Below are 15,421 nucleotides of genomic sequence, written 5' to 3' on the forward strand. Positions count from 1 at the left end.
GCTATTACTTAATGGGATAAAATCAGTCAGTAAACTAAAATAAAATGCTCATTATTTTCAGGATATTGGTGTTGAAGATAACAATATCCTGAAAATATAAAAATGTTAGAAATAATTCCAACTTATTTTTAGAATTAATTCTTCTGTTGGGTTTATTATTTCTAATAGCAACTTTACTTTTGGTAGGGCATCTATTGATTTACTGTTTATGATACAGAGCTCCTAAATATTTTTTATTTAAATTTTCAGACTTAAATGTCTTGATTTTTCTTTCAGTTTATGTATTTACTGTGAGCCTTACTGAGGCTGGAGGACCCTTTTGTGTTTCTTCTTTTTGTATTATAGTGATATGTTTGAAAATGTGGGTTCATTAAAATGGGAAAAAAATCCATCAGTTCGTATTGTTCAGCTTTATGTTCCAGTTTTTTTTTTTTTTTCAATTTGTTTTGCTTATTTTTGCATCTTGACTAATCTTCAGTTTGATTTCAAAAACTGTAACACTTAAGTTTTCAAATGAAGACTAGATTATGGTATATCAAATCCATATTTATTTACACACGTTCAATTGTTGAAACCTCTTCTATTAGAGACATTATTTTTAATGTTTTGACACCAAACCTGAGTAAGAACCACAGAACAAGTTTCCAACCCTGATCTCAGGGGGTCTCGGTACCCTCTTAGGCTAAATCTGATATTTAAACAAAAGTGCATTTATTAGTAGACTTCAGTCAGCAACCCAATAGCAAAAGCATTAGCAACTCATTAGCTGATGCTGAAGTTTTGGAGTTTTACTCACTGCATTGAATCTTTAAGTCTTTCAAGGCGTATCCCAGGCTTTAGTGAGTCAGTAAGTGTTTAACAAGCTGTTCTTCCAGTTTGTGAAGCCCATCATCAGGCAGAAGATACTTCTGAACTATACTGATGACCTCTCTCTCAGTTGCACACTCAAAGTCCTTTTTGTTTTTAAAGGGTAAATGCCCTGCTAACTCACAGAGTGCAACATTAAAGGCAGATTCCTCTTTGGCACCGAAGCAGGATGTTCTGGGCCAAATAGCTATACGCACACCTTTTCTTAGACAGTGCTCCTTTGCAGTCTGCATTTGACCACTTGGTGGGCATCCTCTGGTCAGGAACAGGTTGTGAGCGATGTTTTCACCCACAAAAAAGTCTGTCACTTCACAGATCGTTCTTGCTGCCGTCTCCACCTCTTCGGATTCTGTATAGAGCAAAAATCCAACCGGAAAATCCTGGATGCGAAAAAAATTCTTCTCGGGTATCAAAGGCTTAACCTGGCTGGATTCAATCTTCAGCTCATGGTCCAGGTAATAACCATGAAGGTGTAAGTGATTAACAGATGCAAATGCTCCCAGGCTGTTAAACCCCACACGGAAACCTGGGCTGGAGCTGAGGAGCACAGACTCGATACCGACCTGGACAGCAGCTCTTGTCAGGATCTGTGGTAAACAGAGAGACGGATCTGGAACAAGAAGACAGTGTCCAAACTCCAAAGGGCTAACATTGATCAACACAACCATCCTGCAAGTTTGAGGCAACTGGTCATCAGGTACATCTCTTCCTCCACATGTGTCCTTCATCATTTCAAACATAATTTCTTCTGCATTTATTTTGTTGAAGTTAAACTGGCTGGGATTAAACTCTTGCTGAACGCTCAGTATCTCCTGAGGCTTCCTCCTCTCGATTCCACGTTGAACATTGAGCTGAGCGACATAACCATTCGACCCTGGTAGGATACGCGTTTCTAAATCGCCTAGATGGTAGCGGAAGAGTCCTCTGTCCATCCTGTCTGTCCAGCCATCTCTGATGAGCGAGTCAAGCTTGGAAGGTGGTGGACGGGTTTCTCTTTTCTGAAGCACATCTGTGACAAAATCCTGAGTGCTGTACACAAACTGGGGCAGCATGGTTGGATCTGTTAGTGAAATACACAATATTCAAGTGGTCAGTGGTTTCTATTATCTTATTAATAATATTTTAAATTATTTTAAGTCAGGGCTATCTTTAACTGTATATGAATTTGTTGTACTGTTGGATTTTTTTTTAGCTAAACAAGCTGTTTAAATTTCGTCTGTGTCATTGACTGACACAAAACGAAGTTTTAACTCTTTTTTATTACCTTACCTTTGTGTAAGGACACCAAGAGGCTGCTTCATGAACACATCAGAAGATGTAAACTACTTCAAAGTTAGGAACTATGTCCTATTCAAATTAAATTAAGCACATTTGATGCGGTAAGTGTAACACCAGGAAGCTGACCTAGCTAAGTTTTACGCTTTCCTTTTCCGATGCTCACTTCCTGTCTTCAGAATAAAAGCTCACTGAAGAAAAATGTAATATGACTTGATTACGTTTTTTCAAGTCAGTGTTATATTATATCTGTGCTATCAGTAATTACTAGACTTACATTAGAGAAAATAGTATAAAACTTAAACTCCTGAAACATTTTTGTTTTAATGCCAGCCAATGTATTCTTTGCATTTAGTGAAGATTAGTTTTTTGTGCATGATTTGTAGACAAAATAAATGTTCTGCCAGACTTAATTTTGTTAAAGGAATATTTCTTTAAAGTATTTGAGACATATTTCCATTTGAATACCTTAAAAATAATGTTTTACCATTTTATCAGTGTATATTTGTGTATGACTTCATGAAATAACTTATGAAGCTAAAATTCCACCAGAATCTTTGTTTTAGCTATAATGTTTAGGCTTTACGTAATATTCTACTTATATGTGGAAATGATCTATTCATTAATTTCTGTTATCATGAATTCATCCATAATAATGAAAATCTTTTATTTGTTTATGATCTTATATTATTTTCAATTAATTTTAACATATTGTAACTGCACTGATCTCTTCATATTTTGTTTTTAGGGTGACTCTATCAAACAAGAGAACTATAAATTCAACTGCTCTTATAGAGCTGATTCATACACTGTAGGGTTAACTAAGTCAAAAAGAATGAGCAGCTGCCCAGTCAGTCTCCATGCTTATTTTAGTCACTGCATGCTTCCAAAGATAAAGCAGGACTGGCAGAGCTGTGTGTCTGCTTAAGAGATTTGGGGTTCAGTGCACTTCATGTCACTTGACTAGGTATCAGAACACGAAGGATCTACATTCACATTTAATTCAAAATTCAAGGAGGTGAGAGGATGGAAAGAAGTAAAAATAATGTAAGTATGGCTGTGTTTTAAATTTTTTTAATGTTATGAAGTAATTTGTGATAAAGCATGGACAACACTTTTGTTGTGGAACTTTTTACTTTCTATGTATTTTTAAATGTTGGATGTATAAAGAGGGTTTTAGAGTTTTGGTGAAAAATAAAAAGTAATTTCATCTGTTTTTTGACACAAGATTTAGACGAGATTTAGTTGGAAATAAATTTTTAAACATGTAATATGGGTACAAAGCCCTTTTCTATTCAAATTACTTGTTTAAAGATTGAAAAAAAACCAATGCCATGTGTATTTGCTCATACTTTAAAGCTTCTCTGACACATTTTCATTGTTTCTTGTTGTAGATGACAAATGAAGCTGAAGAAATGGCTCAGACTCTAAATATAAAAATGACTGAGGATTCTAATCCAGAGGTTTCATCGTCCACCTCGGTCACTGCCCAAGGTATAGAGCACTTCCGTCCTGTTGATTTTCAGTCTGGAAAGCTGTATTTTAAATTAACATTGAATCAGAAATGTTATCACATTAACAAAATATTATTTAAAGTTCCCATTCCTACTTGCTAAATTTTATGCCTTCTTGTTTTAATGAAATGTCAATTACAGCCAGAAGCAGAGTGAAATGGCACTTGAAGAGTTCAGTGTACCCTTTCTCCAAGCATCTATTTCATAAATATAATATGATGAAAATCTATTTCGAATCAAAACTTAATAATTGAATTTTTTTGGAAAAGACTCTTTTAAAATACTTGAAATCCACATACAATGGATTTAAAAAGTGTACATCCCATTTGTAATATAGATAAATGAGATTGTGAGAAAATATTTCAAAACCTTTTCCACCTTTAATTTGACCTTTAATCTCTGATAGAGAGGTAACATGTACAAAAAAACAAAAGCTAAAACGCCCTAAATTCACAACTTGGTACAGCCTCAATCAAATACTTTGTTTTATTTACATTTTTATCCTATTTTAACATTTCACCTAATTGAGTTTTGTCATCCTTCATAGGCAATCACAGCATTTTACCTTGCATCAACTACTTTTGAGAGCCACCATATGTCTTTACTGCTCTGTGGCTTCCCAGCCTGTCTTTTTACCTCTGGCGGACAAACAATTTATCAGCACATTTATTATGAATTCACTCAGCAGGTTTTAATTGTACATTTTTATTAATTCTCATTTATGGTTTTTATTTGCTCATTCCAGGTCAACAACCTTCTTCTGCAGAGAGTGAACAAAACAGGGCAACAACTGCCTCTGCAAAAACCAAGGAAAATGCCATCAGGCCAAAACTCCAGTTAACATTCAACACATTCACGGTCAAAAGTGGAGAAGATCTAAAAGTAGAGATCCTTGTGGTTGGAGACCCTGCACCAAAGATTGAATGGAAAAAAGAAGGTCAGGCAGTTAAGGAGACATCAAGGCTAGAGATTTTAAATAAAGCGTCTTTAACTGTCCTTCACATCAGACATGGTGTCAGAGAGCATTCTGGTCAGTACTCTGTCACAGCAAGCAACTCTGCCGGGAAAGACACAACAACCATCATGGTGGTTGTTCTTGACAAGCCAGACCCACCCACAGGGCCCGTGAGGATAGATGAGGTTAATTCTGACTATGTTATTATGTCCTGGGATCCACCTTCATTTACAGGAGGCTGTCAGTTGGAGAACTATGTCGTGGAGAAACGGGAAACAACAAGCACGGAGTGGCACACTGTGTCCGCAACAACAGTTAGAACAACCATCAAAGTCACCAAGCTGAAGACAGGAAATGAATACCAATTCAGGATATCTGCGGAAAATAGGTATGGAAAAAGTGCTGCAATCACCTCTCCGGTTGTGACAGCAAAATATCCTTTCAGTGTACCTGCTTGTCCTGGCACTCCCTTAATATCCATTGTGACAAAGTATAGCATGGTGGTTGAGTGGGAGCCACCGCTCAGAGATGGAGGCAGCCCCATCATTGGCTATCACATTGAACGTAAAGAGAAGAACAGTATTTTGTGGACAAAGCTGAACAAATTTGTTATTACTGACAGTCGCTTCAAAGCAAGTGGGTTGGAAGAAGGCATTGAATATGAGTTCAGAGTCTTTGCTGAAAACATTGCAGGACTGAGCCCATGCAGTAATACATCGGAGTGTTGCGTGGCAAGAGATCCCTGCGATCCACCTGGGAAACCTGAAGCAGTTGCGGTGACAAGGGACAGCATCACACTTCAGTGGGCAAAACCTAAATATGACGGAGGAAGCACCATAACAGGATATGTTGTAGAGAAAAAGGAGCTCCCGGATGGCAGATGGATGAAGGCGAACTTTACCAATGTTACTGACAATCTTTTCACAGTTTCAGGACTGACAGGAGGGCAAAACTATGAGTTTAGGGTAACTGCTAAGAACAGTGCGGGTGTTTGGAGTGCACCCTCAGAAAGCATAACCATTCTTGCTCAGGATGTTATTGAAGCACCCACTGCATTTATTGATCCTAAGTTTAAGAGTGCTATTGTCATCCAAGCTGGAGAAACTTTTGTTATTGAAGCTGATTACTTTGGGAAGCCTCTCCCAGAAGTTGCATGGCTGAAAGATGGGAAAGAAATCGAGAAAGGTACGCCTAAAATAGAAGTCAAAAACACCATCACTCATACAACTCTCACTGCCAGAGACTGCACACGTGCGGATGGAGGACACTATGTGTTGAGTCTTAGCAACAGTGGTGGAACTACAACCATTTCGGTAAATGTGAAGGTCTTAGATAGACCTGGTCCTCCTGATGGGCCACTAAAGGTGAAGGTTATAAGTGCAGAGAAATGCAACCTTAACTGGAACCCCCCTTTAAATGATGGAGGTGCCAGCATCACCCATTACATCATTGAAAAAAGGGAAACCAGTCGTGTTACATGGACAGAGGTTGAACCTCACATTGAAGCTATAAGTTGCAAAGTGACAAAACTGGTATGTGGCAAAGAATACATTTTCAGAATTGCTGCTGTAAATAAATATGGGGTTGGTGAATTTTTAGAATCTGAGCCTTTTGTTGCACAAAATCCTTTCAAGCCACCTAGTGCTCCCTCCACTCCTGTGCCCAGTGCTGTGACTGGAGATTCAGTCGTGCTAACATGGGAAAGGCCTGAGAGCGATGGAGGCTCTGAGATTGATGGCTACATCCTGGAAAAGCGTGACAAAGATGGTGTGCGATGGACCAAATGCAACAAGAGAAGATTAAATGACATGCGCTTTAGATGTACTGGGCTTGCAGAGGGACATTACTATCAATTTAGAGTTCTGGCAGAAAATGCTGCTGGTGTGGGCGCACCCAGTGAGTCTAGTGAGTACATAAAGGTATGTGAAGCTACATACCCACCTGGCCCACCTTCCAACCCAAAAGTAACAGACTATTCCAGCAGTACGGTGTCTCTCATCTGGTCAAAACCAATTTATGATGGTGGAAATACAATCAATGGATATATTGTGGAATTGAAGGAAGCCACAGCAGATGAATGGATTGCATGCACACCAAGAACAGGAATAGAGGACACAAAATACACTGTAAAAGGATTAAAAGAAAATACAGAGTACAATTTTCGTATATGTGCAACAAATTCAACCGGTGTCGGAGAACATGCGGCTCTACCTGGTTCTGTAGTAACAACTGAAAAGGTAGAGGCACCAGAGATTGAACTGGACAATGCTCTGAGAAAAATTGTAAATGTTCGAGCCTGCTCCACCTTACGTCTCTTTGTTACCTTAAGAGGACGGCCAGAGCCTGAAGTTAGGTGGACAAAAGCAGACGGCACTCTAGATGAACGTGCTCAAATTGAGGTAGCAAACTCCCACACTGTGTTAATAATAGAAAATGTCACAAGAAATGACAGTGGAAAGTATGTGTTGACTGCTGAAAACTGCAGCGGTTCCAAATCAGCATTCATCAATGTGAGAGTGCTGGATTCTCCCAGTGCTCCAACAAATTTAGAAGTAAAGGATGTAAAGAGAGACTCTGTCTCCATCTCCTGGGAGCCACCTCTTATTGATGGAGGAACAAAGATTTCACACTACATAGTTGAAAAGAGAGAAGAGGCAAGGAAGGCATTCACTAGTGTTTGCAGCAACTGTGTAAGGAATTCCTACAAGATTGATAATCTACATCCGGGAAGCTTTTATTATTTTCGTGTGATTGCAGTTAATGAGTTTGGCACCGGACAACCAGCAGAGACTGCTGAAGCTGTTAAAGTGTCTGAGGCTCCTCCACCTCCTGGCAGAATCACACTGAGCGATGTTACTTGCAATAGTGCCAGACTCTCATGGGAGAAGCCCGATCACGATGGAGGAAGCAAAATCACCAGTTACACTGTAGAAATGCAAACCAGAGGAGACGACGCATGGACAAAATATTCAGAGAGTAAAGCACTAGAGGTGACCATTGATGGGATGACAGCAGGAAAGGAGTACTTCTTTAGAGTGAGTGCTGTGAATGATAAAGGAACGAGTGAACCAAAACCCCTGTTGACACCTGTCGTAGTAGAAGATAATAGTGCTAAACCTGTTATCAATCTGTTAAACAACAAGTTTAATGTAAAAGTAGGGAATGATCTAAAGATTGATGTACCTTTCAAAAGTTTGCCACTGCCAACAGTAGTCTGGAATAAAGAGGGAAATGTGTTGAAGGAGACAAGCAGGGTAAATGTACAAACATCTGAATCCGCATCTCAGCTTTTTATAAAGGATGCAACCAGATTTGATGCTGGTGTGTATGAGGTAATCCTGACCAATGCTGCTGGAACAGCATCAACTGAAATCTTTGTGAACATTTTTGAAAGGCCTGGACCGCCAAGTGACCTCAGTGTGGAAGAAGTTAGCGCCGACTTTGTATCTCTGACATGGCAACCCCCGCTTTACACTGGTGGGAGTGAAATAAGTAATTACATTGTTGAGAAAAGAGACATCGGCAGTTCAGTATGGCAGAGCGTGTCAGCTACAGTCGCAAGGTCATCAATCAAAGTTTCCCGTCTGACTCAAGGGACTGAATATCAATTTCGAGTTGCTGCAGAGAATCGCTATGGAAAAAGCCAATATCTTGAAACAGAAACAGTCATTGCCCAGTATCCCTTCAGACCACCTGGTCCACCGACTAACATTCATGTTGTCCAGGCCTCAAAGTCTGTAATGATCATTGCTTGGGGCAAACCAGACAGTGATGGTGGCAGCCCTATCACTGGTTATCATGTTGAAAGCAAAGATCAGAGCAGTATCCTATGGACAAAAGTAAACAGAAGCCCAGTGATTGAGAACCAATACAAGGTGACAAATGTTGAAGAAGGTCTGATATATGAGTTTCGCACATGTGCTGAAAATTTGGCCGGTGTTGGACCCTGCGGTAAGCCATCTGAACCCGTCGCAGCAAGAGACCAGTGTGATGCACCTTCAAATCTCAAAGTTACCAATGTAACCAACACTTCAGTTTCACTCTCCTGGGATAAACCACACTACGATGGAGGAGCCAAAATAACAAGCTACATTGTAGAGCTCAAAGAACTGCCAGATAGCTGCTGGTTGAAGTGCAACTTTACAAACTTAATGGACACTTTTTTTGAAGTAACTGAGCTCACTGAGGGTGAACTATATGAATTTCGTGTTACTGCAAAGAATGCGGCAGAGTGCTTTAGTGCACCCTCTGAAACCACTGGACCCATTACGGTGCAACATGATGTGGAGCCGCCCATTATTACCTTGGATGAAAAATTTAGGCAGGTGGTGGTGGTCAAAGCAGGAGATGTACTTAAAATAGATGCTGAAATTTATGGTCGCCCTAACCCCACAGTGTTTTGGCTGAAAAATGGAAGAAACATAAGCACCAAGGGAAGGGTTGAGATATTAGTAACAAAGTCCCATACATCTCTCCTTGTCAGAGAGAGTGTCAGGAAAGATTCTGGACAGTATACTCTGACCGTACAGAATGCAGGCGGTGCCACATCCAGGGCTATTACCTGCAAAGTGCTGGACATACCGGGCCCTCCTGCTGGATCTCTGGAAGTGTCTGGACTATCAGCAGAAAAGTGTACCTTGTCCTGGGGTCCTCCTCATGAGAATGGAGGTGCAGAGGTCATGCACTACGTTGTTGAGAAATGTGAAACCAGTCGTATTTCCTGGACCCTTGTGTATGGCGACATGATGGCAACCACTTGCAAGATAACCAAGCTCCTCAAAGGAAATGAATACATTTTTAGGGTGAGAGCAGTAAACAAATATGGAGAGGGTGAGATTTTGGAAAGTGAACCAATAAAAGCTATGGATTCCTTCACTCTCCCATCTGCTCCAAAAGATGTTGAAGTCACTAGTGCTACCAGTGAGACTATGACCATCTCCTGGAAGAGGCCTGTTTGTGATGGTGGTAGCCGTATCAGTGGTTATGTTATAGAGAAAAGGGAAAAGCACGGTGTCCGCTGGGTTAGAGTCAACAAAAAAACAGTCTATGACTTACGAGTCAAAGCTTGCGGCCTGCATGAGGGATGCGAGTATGAATTTAGAGTATTTGCTGAGAATGCTGCTGGTCTAAGTGAACCCAGTGCACCGTCCCCTCTCGCCTTGGCAGAAGACCCAAAGTTTTTACCTTCCCCTCCAACAAAACCCACCATTACCGATTCCTCCAAGTCCTCCATCACTCTGACATGGAATAAGCCACTGTTTGATGGTGGAGCACCAATTACAGGGTACAAAGTTGAATTTAAAAAAACTGCAGAGGAAAACTGGAGTGTAGGTGTTCAGAACACAGACAAAACAGAGTTTACAGTGACTGGACTTACAACGGGGGCAGAATATGTGTTCATTGTTAGATCTATCAATAAGATTGGCCTGAGTGAGCCCAGTCCTGAAACAGAACCCGAACTTGCCCTGGAAAGGGAGGAGGAGCCCGTGTTCAACATCGACCCTGAAATGAGAAAGACTCTTCTCGTTAAAGATGGAAGTAGCTTTACTTTGACTGTACCTTTCACAGGCAAACCTGCTCCTAGTGTATCATGGGAAAAAGCAGATGTTGATCTAAGGGTCAGGGGACTTATCCACACCAGCAACTTCATCACCTCTATCACAGTAGAGCAGGCAACACGTGATGACTCTGGCAAATACAAAGTCAAGCTTCAAAATGTTGCTGGATCTGCTACTTTAATCATGAATGTGAGGGTTTTGGATTCACCAGGTCCTCCTATCAACATAACAGTCAAAGATGTGACTAAGAACTCTGCCACTGTGACCTGGGACATCCCTGAGAATGAAGGAGGAGGGCCTGTGAAGAGCTACCTCGTAGACATACGAGAAATTAGCAGAAAAGGTTGGACAAGACTCACGGACAAATGCAGACGACTGTCATATAAAGTGTCTGATCTGGAAGAGGGAGGAATCTACTTCTTTAGAGTCACTGGTGAAAATGAATATGGGATTGGCGTTTCAGCTGAGATGAAAGAAGGAACAAAAATGACAGGTAAAATTTCACTAGCATATACAAAACTGCAACTTTTAATCATAATGTGTGCATTGATTTCTGATAATGCTGTGCAATAAATCTAATCTAATTTAAGTACTGTTATATAATTTAAAATAATGTTATGATGTTATTCCAGGGACAACAGACTGGGAGACCAACCAAGGGGCTTAACTTTTCAAGCCTGTGTTGCAGCCTGACCAGATCAACTTTCTTTTTTGATTTCTAAATATTTTAGTTGTTTTTTTTTTTACTATTTGTTTAGTTATAATTATTTGTGTTGGGAATTTTGATTTGGAATAGCCAATAATTTACATATTAAAGCTTGTCCTTCTAATGTTTTTTTTTTTTTACATTTAGAGTTCTTGCTAAAATGAACTTTATGACTAACAGATTTTTGTTTATAAATAGAATAAATGCATCAATTGTTATTTTTTGTTTAGAAACAATAAATTGACTATAAGACAGTAATAAAATGAATTTTGTTTCATTGAAAAGTAAAGAAGTAGTACATTTACTTTAGAATTTGTATGGCAATACAAAATATTGTATCACAAAAGTATAATTTTTTTAAAGTGTATAGTGTACTTCAAATTGTTTGAATAAATAAAAACAAATATAATCATTTTATTCAAGAAAAAAAGTTTGGATTTTGACTATTTGGTTAATCACAACAAAAAAAGGGGGTATTAATGGAGGTGATGGTGCTTGCATCTGTGTTTATACAAAACTGTAAAATGATTTAAAATAATTTGTGACAGCAGGGAAGGTAATCCTTGCGTTTTTGTTTAATTCTCTTTTATTGTTCTGTCAGTTGTAGTTAACTGTACGGCCTGTAATTAATAATGCACAATCACATATATTTATAATTATTTTATTATTATTATTATTTTTTTTTTTTTACAAAAGTTCAGTAAGGCACAGGCTACGTCATTTGAAGCCGTTACGTAGACAAAAAGGGGCGGGACCACGGGCGGGACAGGGTGCGCTTACAAGAAGCCGGAAGTAGGCCGAACGGTCACAAACATTTTAGCTTCGTTTTCGATCACGGTACTGACAAAAACAGAAATATTGGTCTGACAGTTCAAAATGGGAACAACGGCAAGTCAGCTGGCAAAGGACTCGCTTTCAGAATACCAGGTAAATGATCACTTACTTCTAGAAAAGTTTGTTTTAAACTCGTGAAAAAGCGAGAAGAAACGTAACAGCTAGGCCAGATGTTTTAAAATGTGAAAAAGAGGCAACTACCTCAGATAAAATAGTTTGCATTAGTAGAGTAGTTGTTTATAAGTTTTTAACCTCAACTGGCGTTGATTTTCTCCACCTGTTGTAAGCTTACTGTTGCAATATTACTATGGCTCACTAAAGGCACTAGTAGGACTTGGAAACTTGAGGGGGGGCTATTTCTCTTTAATTGTTGGCTTTTTTTTTTTTTAATTAATAATCTTTCAATCAAATTTTAGGAGCTGACCTTTCTGACAAAACAGGAAATTCTACTGTAAGTGACGATTTTTATGCACGTTAAGGTAATTTAAAACTACGAGAGCTTCTGATACATGATTAAGTTGTTGGTGTTTTTTCATGTGTTAGTGCGCACAGGAGATTCACAGAACTACTAGACAGAGATGAAAGAAACCATCCAAACCCCAGAGTACCAATGGAAGTCATCCTTACTCTACCAGAGCTGAAGGTGACTCATTATTACTCTACCATGTATAATAATGTTTTCTTTTTAGTTCTTGTTTACATGCTGTTAGATTGTATAATAAATTTGCATTATAATAGGATACAAGCAGTGACCTTTGAACCTGCTCTTGTAACAGTCCAACCCTTTTAAGACAAGAATCTGCCAAGTATTCTCCACATCTGAAGATAAAGATGGAAGCCTGACGTTCGAAGATTTCCTGGATCTTTTGAGTGCCTTCAGTGACTCTGCCACTCTCGAAATCAAATCCCACTATGCTTTCCGTATATTTGGTAAATAAAATAGATTGAGCTGGTTAACTTTATGTAGGCAGACAGCAGTGTTTGTATTAAATAATATACATAATTATATATTTTTAGACTTTGATGACGACGGAACTCTTGATTGTGGTGATCTGGAGAAGTTGGTTAACTGCTTGACCGGTGAGACAGAGGACACAAGACTGACCAGTGAAGAAATGAGACAGCTCATAAACAACGTGAGTTCACTTCTCTTCGGGGGTATGAGGAGGAAATCTGGGGCATTAAAACATGTTTCTCCAAGTCGGTACACTGAGGCATCCTTCGGTTTCATTTGCTTTCCATTTAGATCCTTGACGAGTCTGACATCGACAAGGATGGGACAGTGAACTTATCTGAGTTTCAGCATGTCATTTCAAGATCTCCAGACTTTGTCAGGTTTGTCTCGTTGCATTTACCTTGCAAATGTTCATTATTCACTGATTATTATTATTCACTCCTGATATTTAATTTCCCCACAGCTCTTTCAAGATTGTGCTGTGAAGACTTACTACTATGCAGTGGAAATGTATCTGTCTTTAATTTTCATTTCATTTTAAGCAAAACCAATTTTAGTCACTTTCCTTAAATTATATTTACCTCTGACTTTATCACTTTAACAGTTTTATGAATGAAAAAAAAAAGTATTCCTTTTTTTATCTTTTCTTGAATAAAAAAATGTTAAACTGTCTGCTCCCCAAAGTGTCTTTAAATATGAACAAAAATGACAAAACATATTTTAATCATAAATGTTAAAGTATTTGTTGATGTTTCCTAGCATGTAGTCCAAAGTTCACTGCCGGTGCTCACAGGGGGTAATTATGGGACATTTTTCAGTCCAAGTACTTCCTTCTTGACAGCTGCAGTAAAAGTGTTCCATGACCCACAAACAACATCAACGACATGCAGGTTCTCATTCCTGAAAAACTCCACACACTGAGGCTCGTCTAAACTGGCAGTTGTTTGGTGCCCAAGTTGGCCGTATTCTCCTGAAAACACGAGAGAAGAGAGTTAGGAAAGCTCATTATTAACTGGTTGGTCTAAAAAATGTCTGTGTGCGCCAAACGTACCCCATCCCCAAGTGTAAAGATGGCCTGTTGCTGAATGAGAAAATATGCATATCAGCTGCTCGTTCTAAAACAATCATTGGCAGCACGTTTAATCTTCAACTGTATTCCTTACTTGTTACTGCAGCTGTGTGCCGGGATCCACAGCTGACTGTACTGATCTCGCATGACGGACTGACATCGACCAGAGCTGGGAATGCCTGGATTGAAATGAACACTTCTTCATGTAGCTCTTCATCAGGACATGTGCTGAAACTGCCGCATCGTTCTCCTGTTCAATGCATTGAAGGATATTACTGTTAAATGAGCAACAAACGGAAAATGGAATTTTACTGCAACCGAGTAGGGAAGACGGATGTTGGTAATCTGCTGGATTTAAGGGTTTACTTTCTGAAACATTCTGACAAACCTGCTTGCTGATCATTTTTCTGTTGTGAAGCTTTCCTCAAACCACGTGATGGAAGTCCAAGTTGACCGCTTTCATTCCAGCCCCACACATAGAGGTCACCTCCATCTGAAATAGAAGAAATCATTTTTTTTTGCTTTCTCCGTTTGGGGTCTGTGATATAATTATTTGATTTAAAACTTACCACCAACACAGATGGAGTGCCAGCCTCCTGCAGCCACAGACCTCATGGTCATCCCCCACAGAGCCTCCACTGTCCTGGGCTCCTCCTCAGAGATGAGTCCTCCATGCCCCAACTGGCCGTGGCTATTAAAGAAACATGTCTGCTGACAAACCAGAACATGCACAAGCGAGCTTAGACCAGAATCCCCAGAAGTGTATGAGCTCTACCTGCCCTGACCCCAGGTGTAAACAGCTCCAGCAGCAGTCAGAAGGACGGCATGTTCTCCACCCAGTGCAAGGCTCTTGGCTTGGAGGTGAGAAGACAAGGAGCGGAAAATAGGGGGTTTGGAGGAAATGTATCCTCCTGGGACCAATGGCAAATTCACATCTACAACAGAAGAGAAAAAAAATCAAAATCAAAAAACAATTACAGGGCAGCTATTTGATGCAAATCTTTCTCAGTTGTACAAACTCGAAAAGCAATATACCAGAGTTCTGCGACTGAGTCATCTCCATGCTCCATGATGGGGCCTTATCCTTGCTTTGCAGATCCCAGGATTCAATTCTGCCTGGTAAAGCAAGGGTAAGATGCGTTTCACTAATTGCTGCATCTTGACAGCCACTGGTGTTCACTGTAACCGGACTGAAGGATTCATTGGAGGAGATGGATGCACAGAAACCAGCCAAGCGCACACAACTGTCCTCTGCAGGATAAAAAACAAACAAACACAACAAGCTTGTAGCCAGTCACTTCCTGTTCCATCTGTTAAAACATGCATTACAGACGAGGTATTTTCTAAATAACAAACCTACCATCTAAAAACAAAGATGCTCTCCGACTCCAACTTGCTCTGATTTTACTTCTACCTCTATGGTTCACCAGGTCCACGGGAACGCATACTTTCTCCTGCCCCACAGCGCTGCCACTTTCTTCTTTATCCGACTTATCCGGCACGCATATTTGAGCAAACGAATTGAAGCCAAACCCAAACCAGCGCATTTAACTCGCTTTAGTCTTTCGTCTCCCTTCGGAAGCCCCACGCAACGCGGATTCTCCAAGCTGAACAGGAACTAACCGGAAGCACTGCGCATGCGCTTCTGCAACCACATGACAGCCGCGGTTTTTGGTTTACAATCGTAA

The 15,421-nt window shown here is 39.9% G+C and overlaps 4 protein-coding genes across 4 annotated transcripts; 2 read left to right on the plus strand and 2 right to left on the minus strand.

Moving 5' to 3' along the window:
- Positions 1 to 525: 525 nt before the first annotated feature.
- Positions 526 to 2,317, minus strand: gdpgp1 (GDP-D-glucose phosphorylase 1). The gene is made up of 2 exons (XM_015003220.2): positions 2,137 to 2,317; positions 526 to 1,927 (listed from the first exon to the last, which is right to left on the minus strand). Exon 2 carries the CDS (start codon positions 1,917 to 1,919, stop codon positions 837 to 839), a length of 1,083 nt encoding a protein of 360 aa, XP_014858706.2. The 5' UTR covers positions 1,920 to 1,927; positions 2,137 to 2,317; the 3' UTR covers positions 526 to 836.
- Positions 2,318 to 2,945: 628 nt separating this feature from the next.
- On the plus strand, positions 2,946 to 11,731 carry LOC106927550 (titin-like). Its single transcript, XM_015003201.2, has 4 exons — positions 2,946 to 3,189; positions 3,537 to 3,636; positions 4,402 to 10,662; positions 10,802 to 11,731. Exons 1-4 carry the CDS (start codon positions 3,169 to 3,171, stop codon positions 10,834 to 10,836), a joined length of 6,417 nt encoding a protein of 2,138 aa, XP_014858687.2. The 5' UTR covers positions 2,946 to 3,168; the 3' UTR covers positions 10,837 to 11,731.
- On the plus strand, positions 11,638 to 13,336 carry cib1 (calcium and integrin binding 1 (calmyrin)). Its single transcript, XM_015003205.2, has 7 exons — positions 11,638 to 11,802; positions 12,126 to 12,160; positions 12,253 to 12,352; positions 12,486 to 12,639; positions 12,727 to 12,845; positions 12,956 to 13,044; positions 13,128 to 13,336. Exons 1-7 carry the CDS (start codon positions 11,752 to 11,754, stop codon positions 13,147 to 13,149), a joined length of 570 nt encoding a protein of 189 aa, XP_014858691.2. The 5' UTR covers positions 11,638 to 11,751; the 3' UTR covers positions 13,150 to 13,336.
- On the minus strand, positions 13,168 to 15,388 carry rccd1 (RCC1 domain containing 1). The gene is made up of 8 exons (XM_015003204.2): positions 15,094 to 15,388; positions 14,769 to 14,984; positions 14,509 to 14,668; positions 14,303 to 14,424; positions 14,122 to 14,226; positions 13,828 to 13,983; positions 13,716 to 13,745; positions 13,168 to 13,634 (listed from the first exon to the last, which is right to left on the minus strand). The coding sequence occupies exons 1-8, from the start codon at positions 15,278 to 15,280 to the stop codon at positions 13,465 to 13,467; spliced, it is 1,146 nt and encodes a 381-aa protein (XP_014858690.2). The 5' UTR covers positions 15,281 to 15,388; the 3' UTR covers positions 13,168 to 13,464.
- Between the last annotated feature and the right edge of the window lie 33 nt (positions 15,389 to 15,421).

Source organism: Poecilia mexicana, unplaced genomic scaffold, assembly GCF_051168715.1.
Source record: "Poecilia mexicana isolate PSO_F unplaced genomic scaffold, ASM5116871v1 scaffold_6, whole genome shotgun sequence".
Lineage (NCBI taxonomy): Eukaryota > Metazoa > Chordata > Actinopteri > Cyprinodontiformes > Poeciliidae > Poecilia > Poecilia mexicana.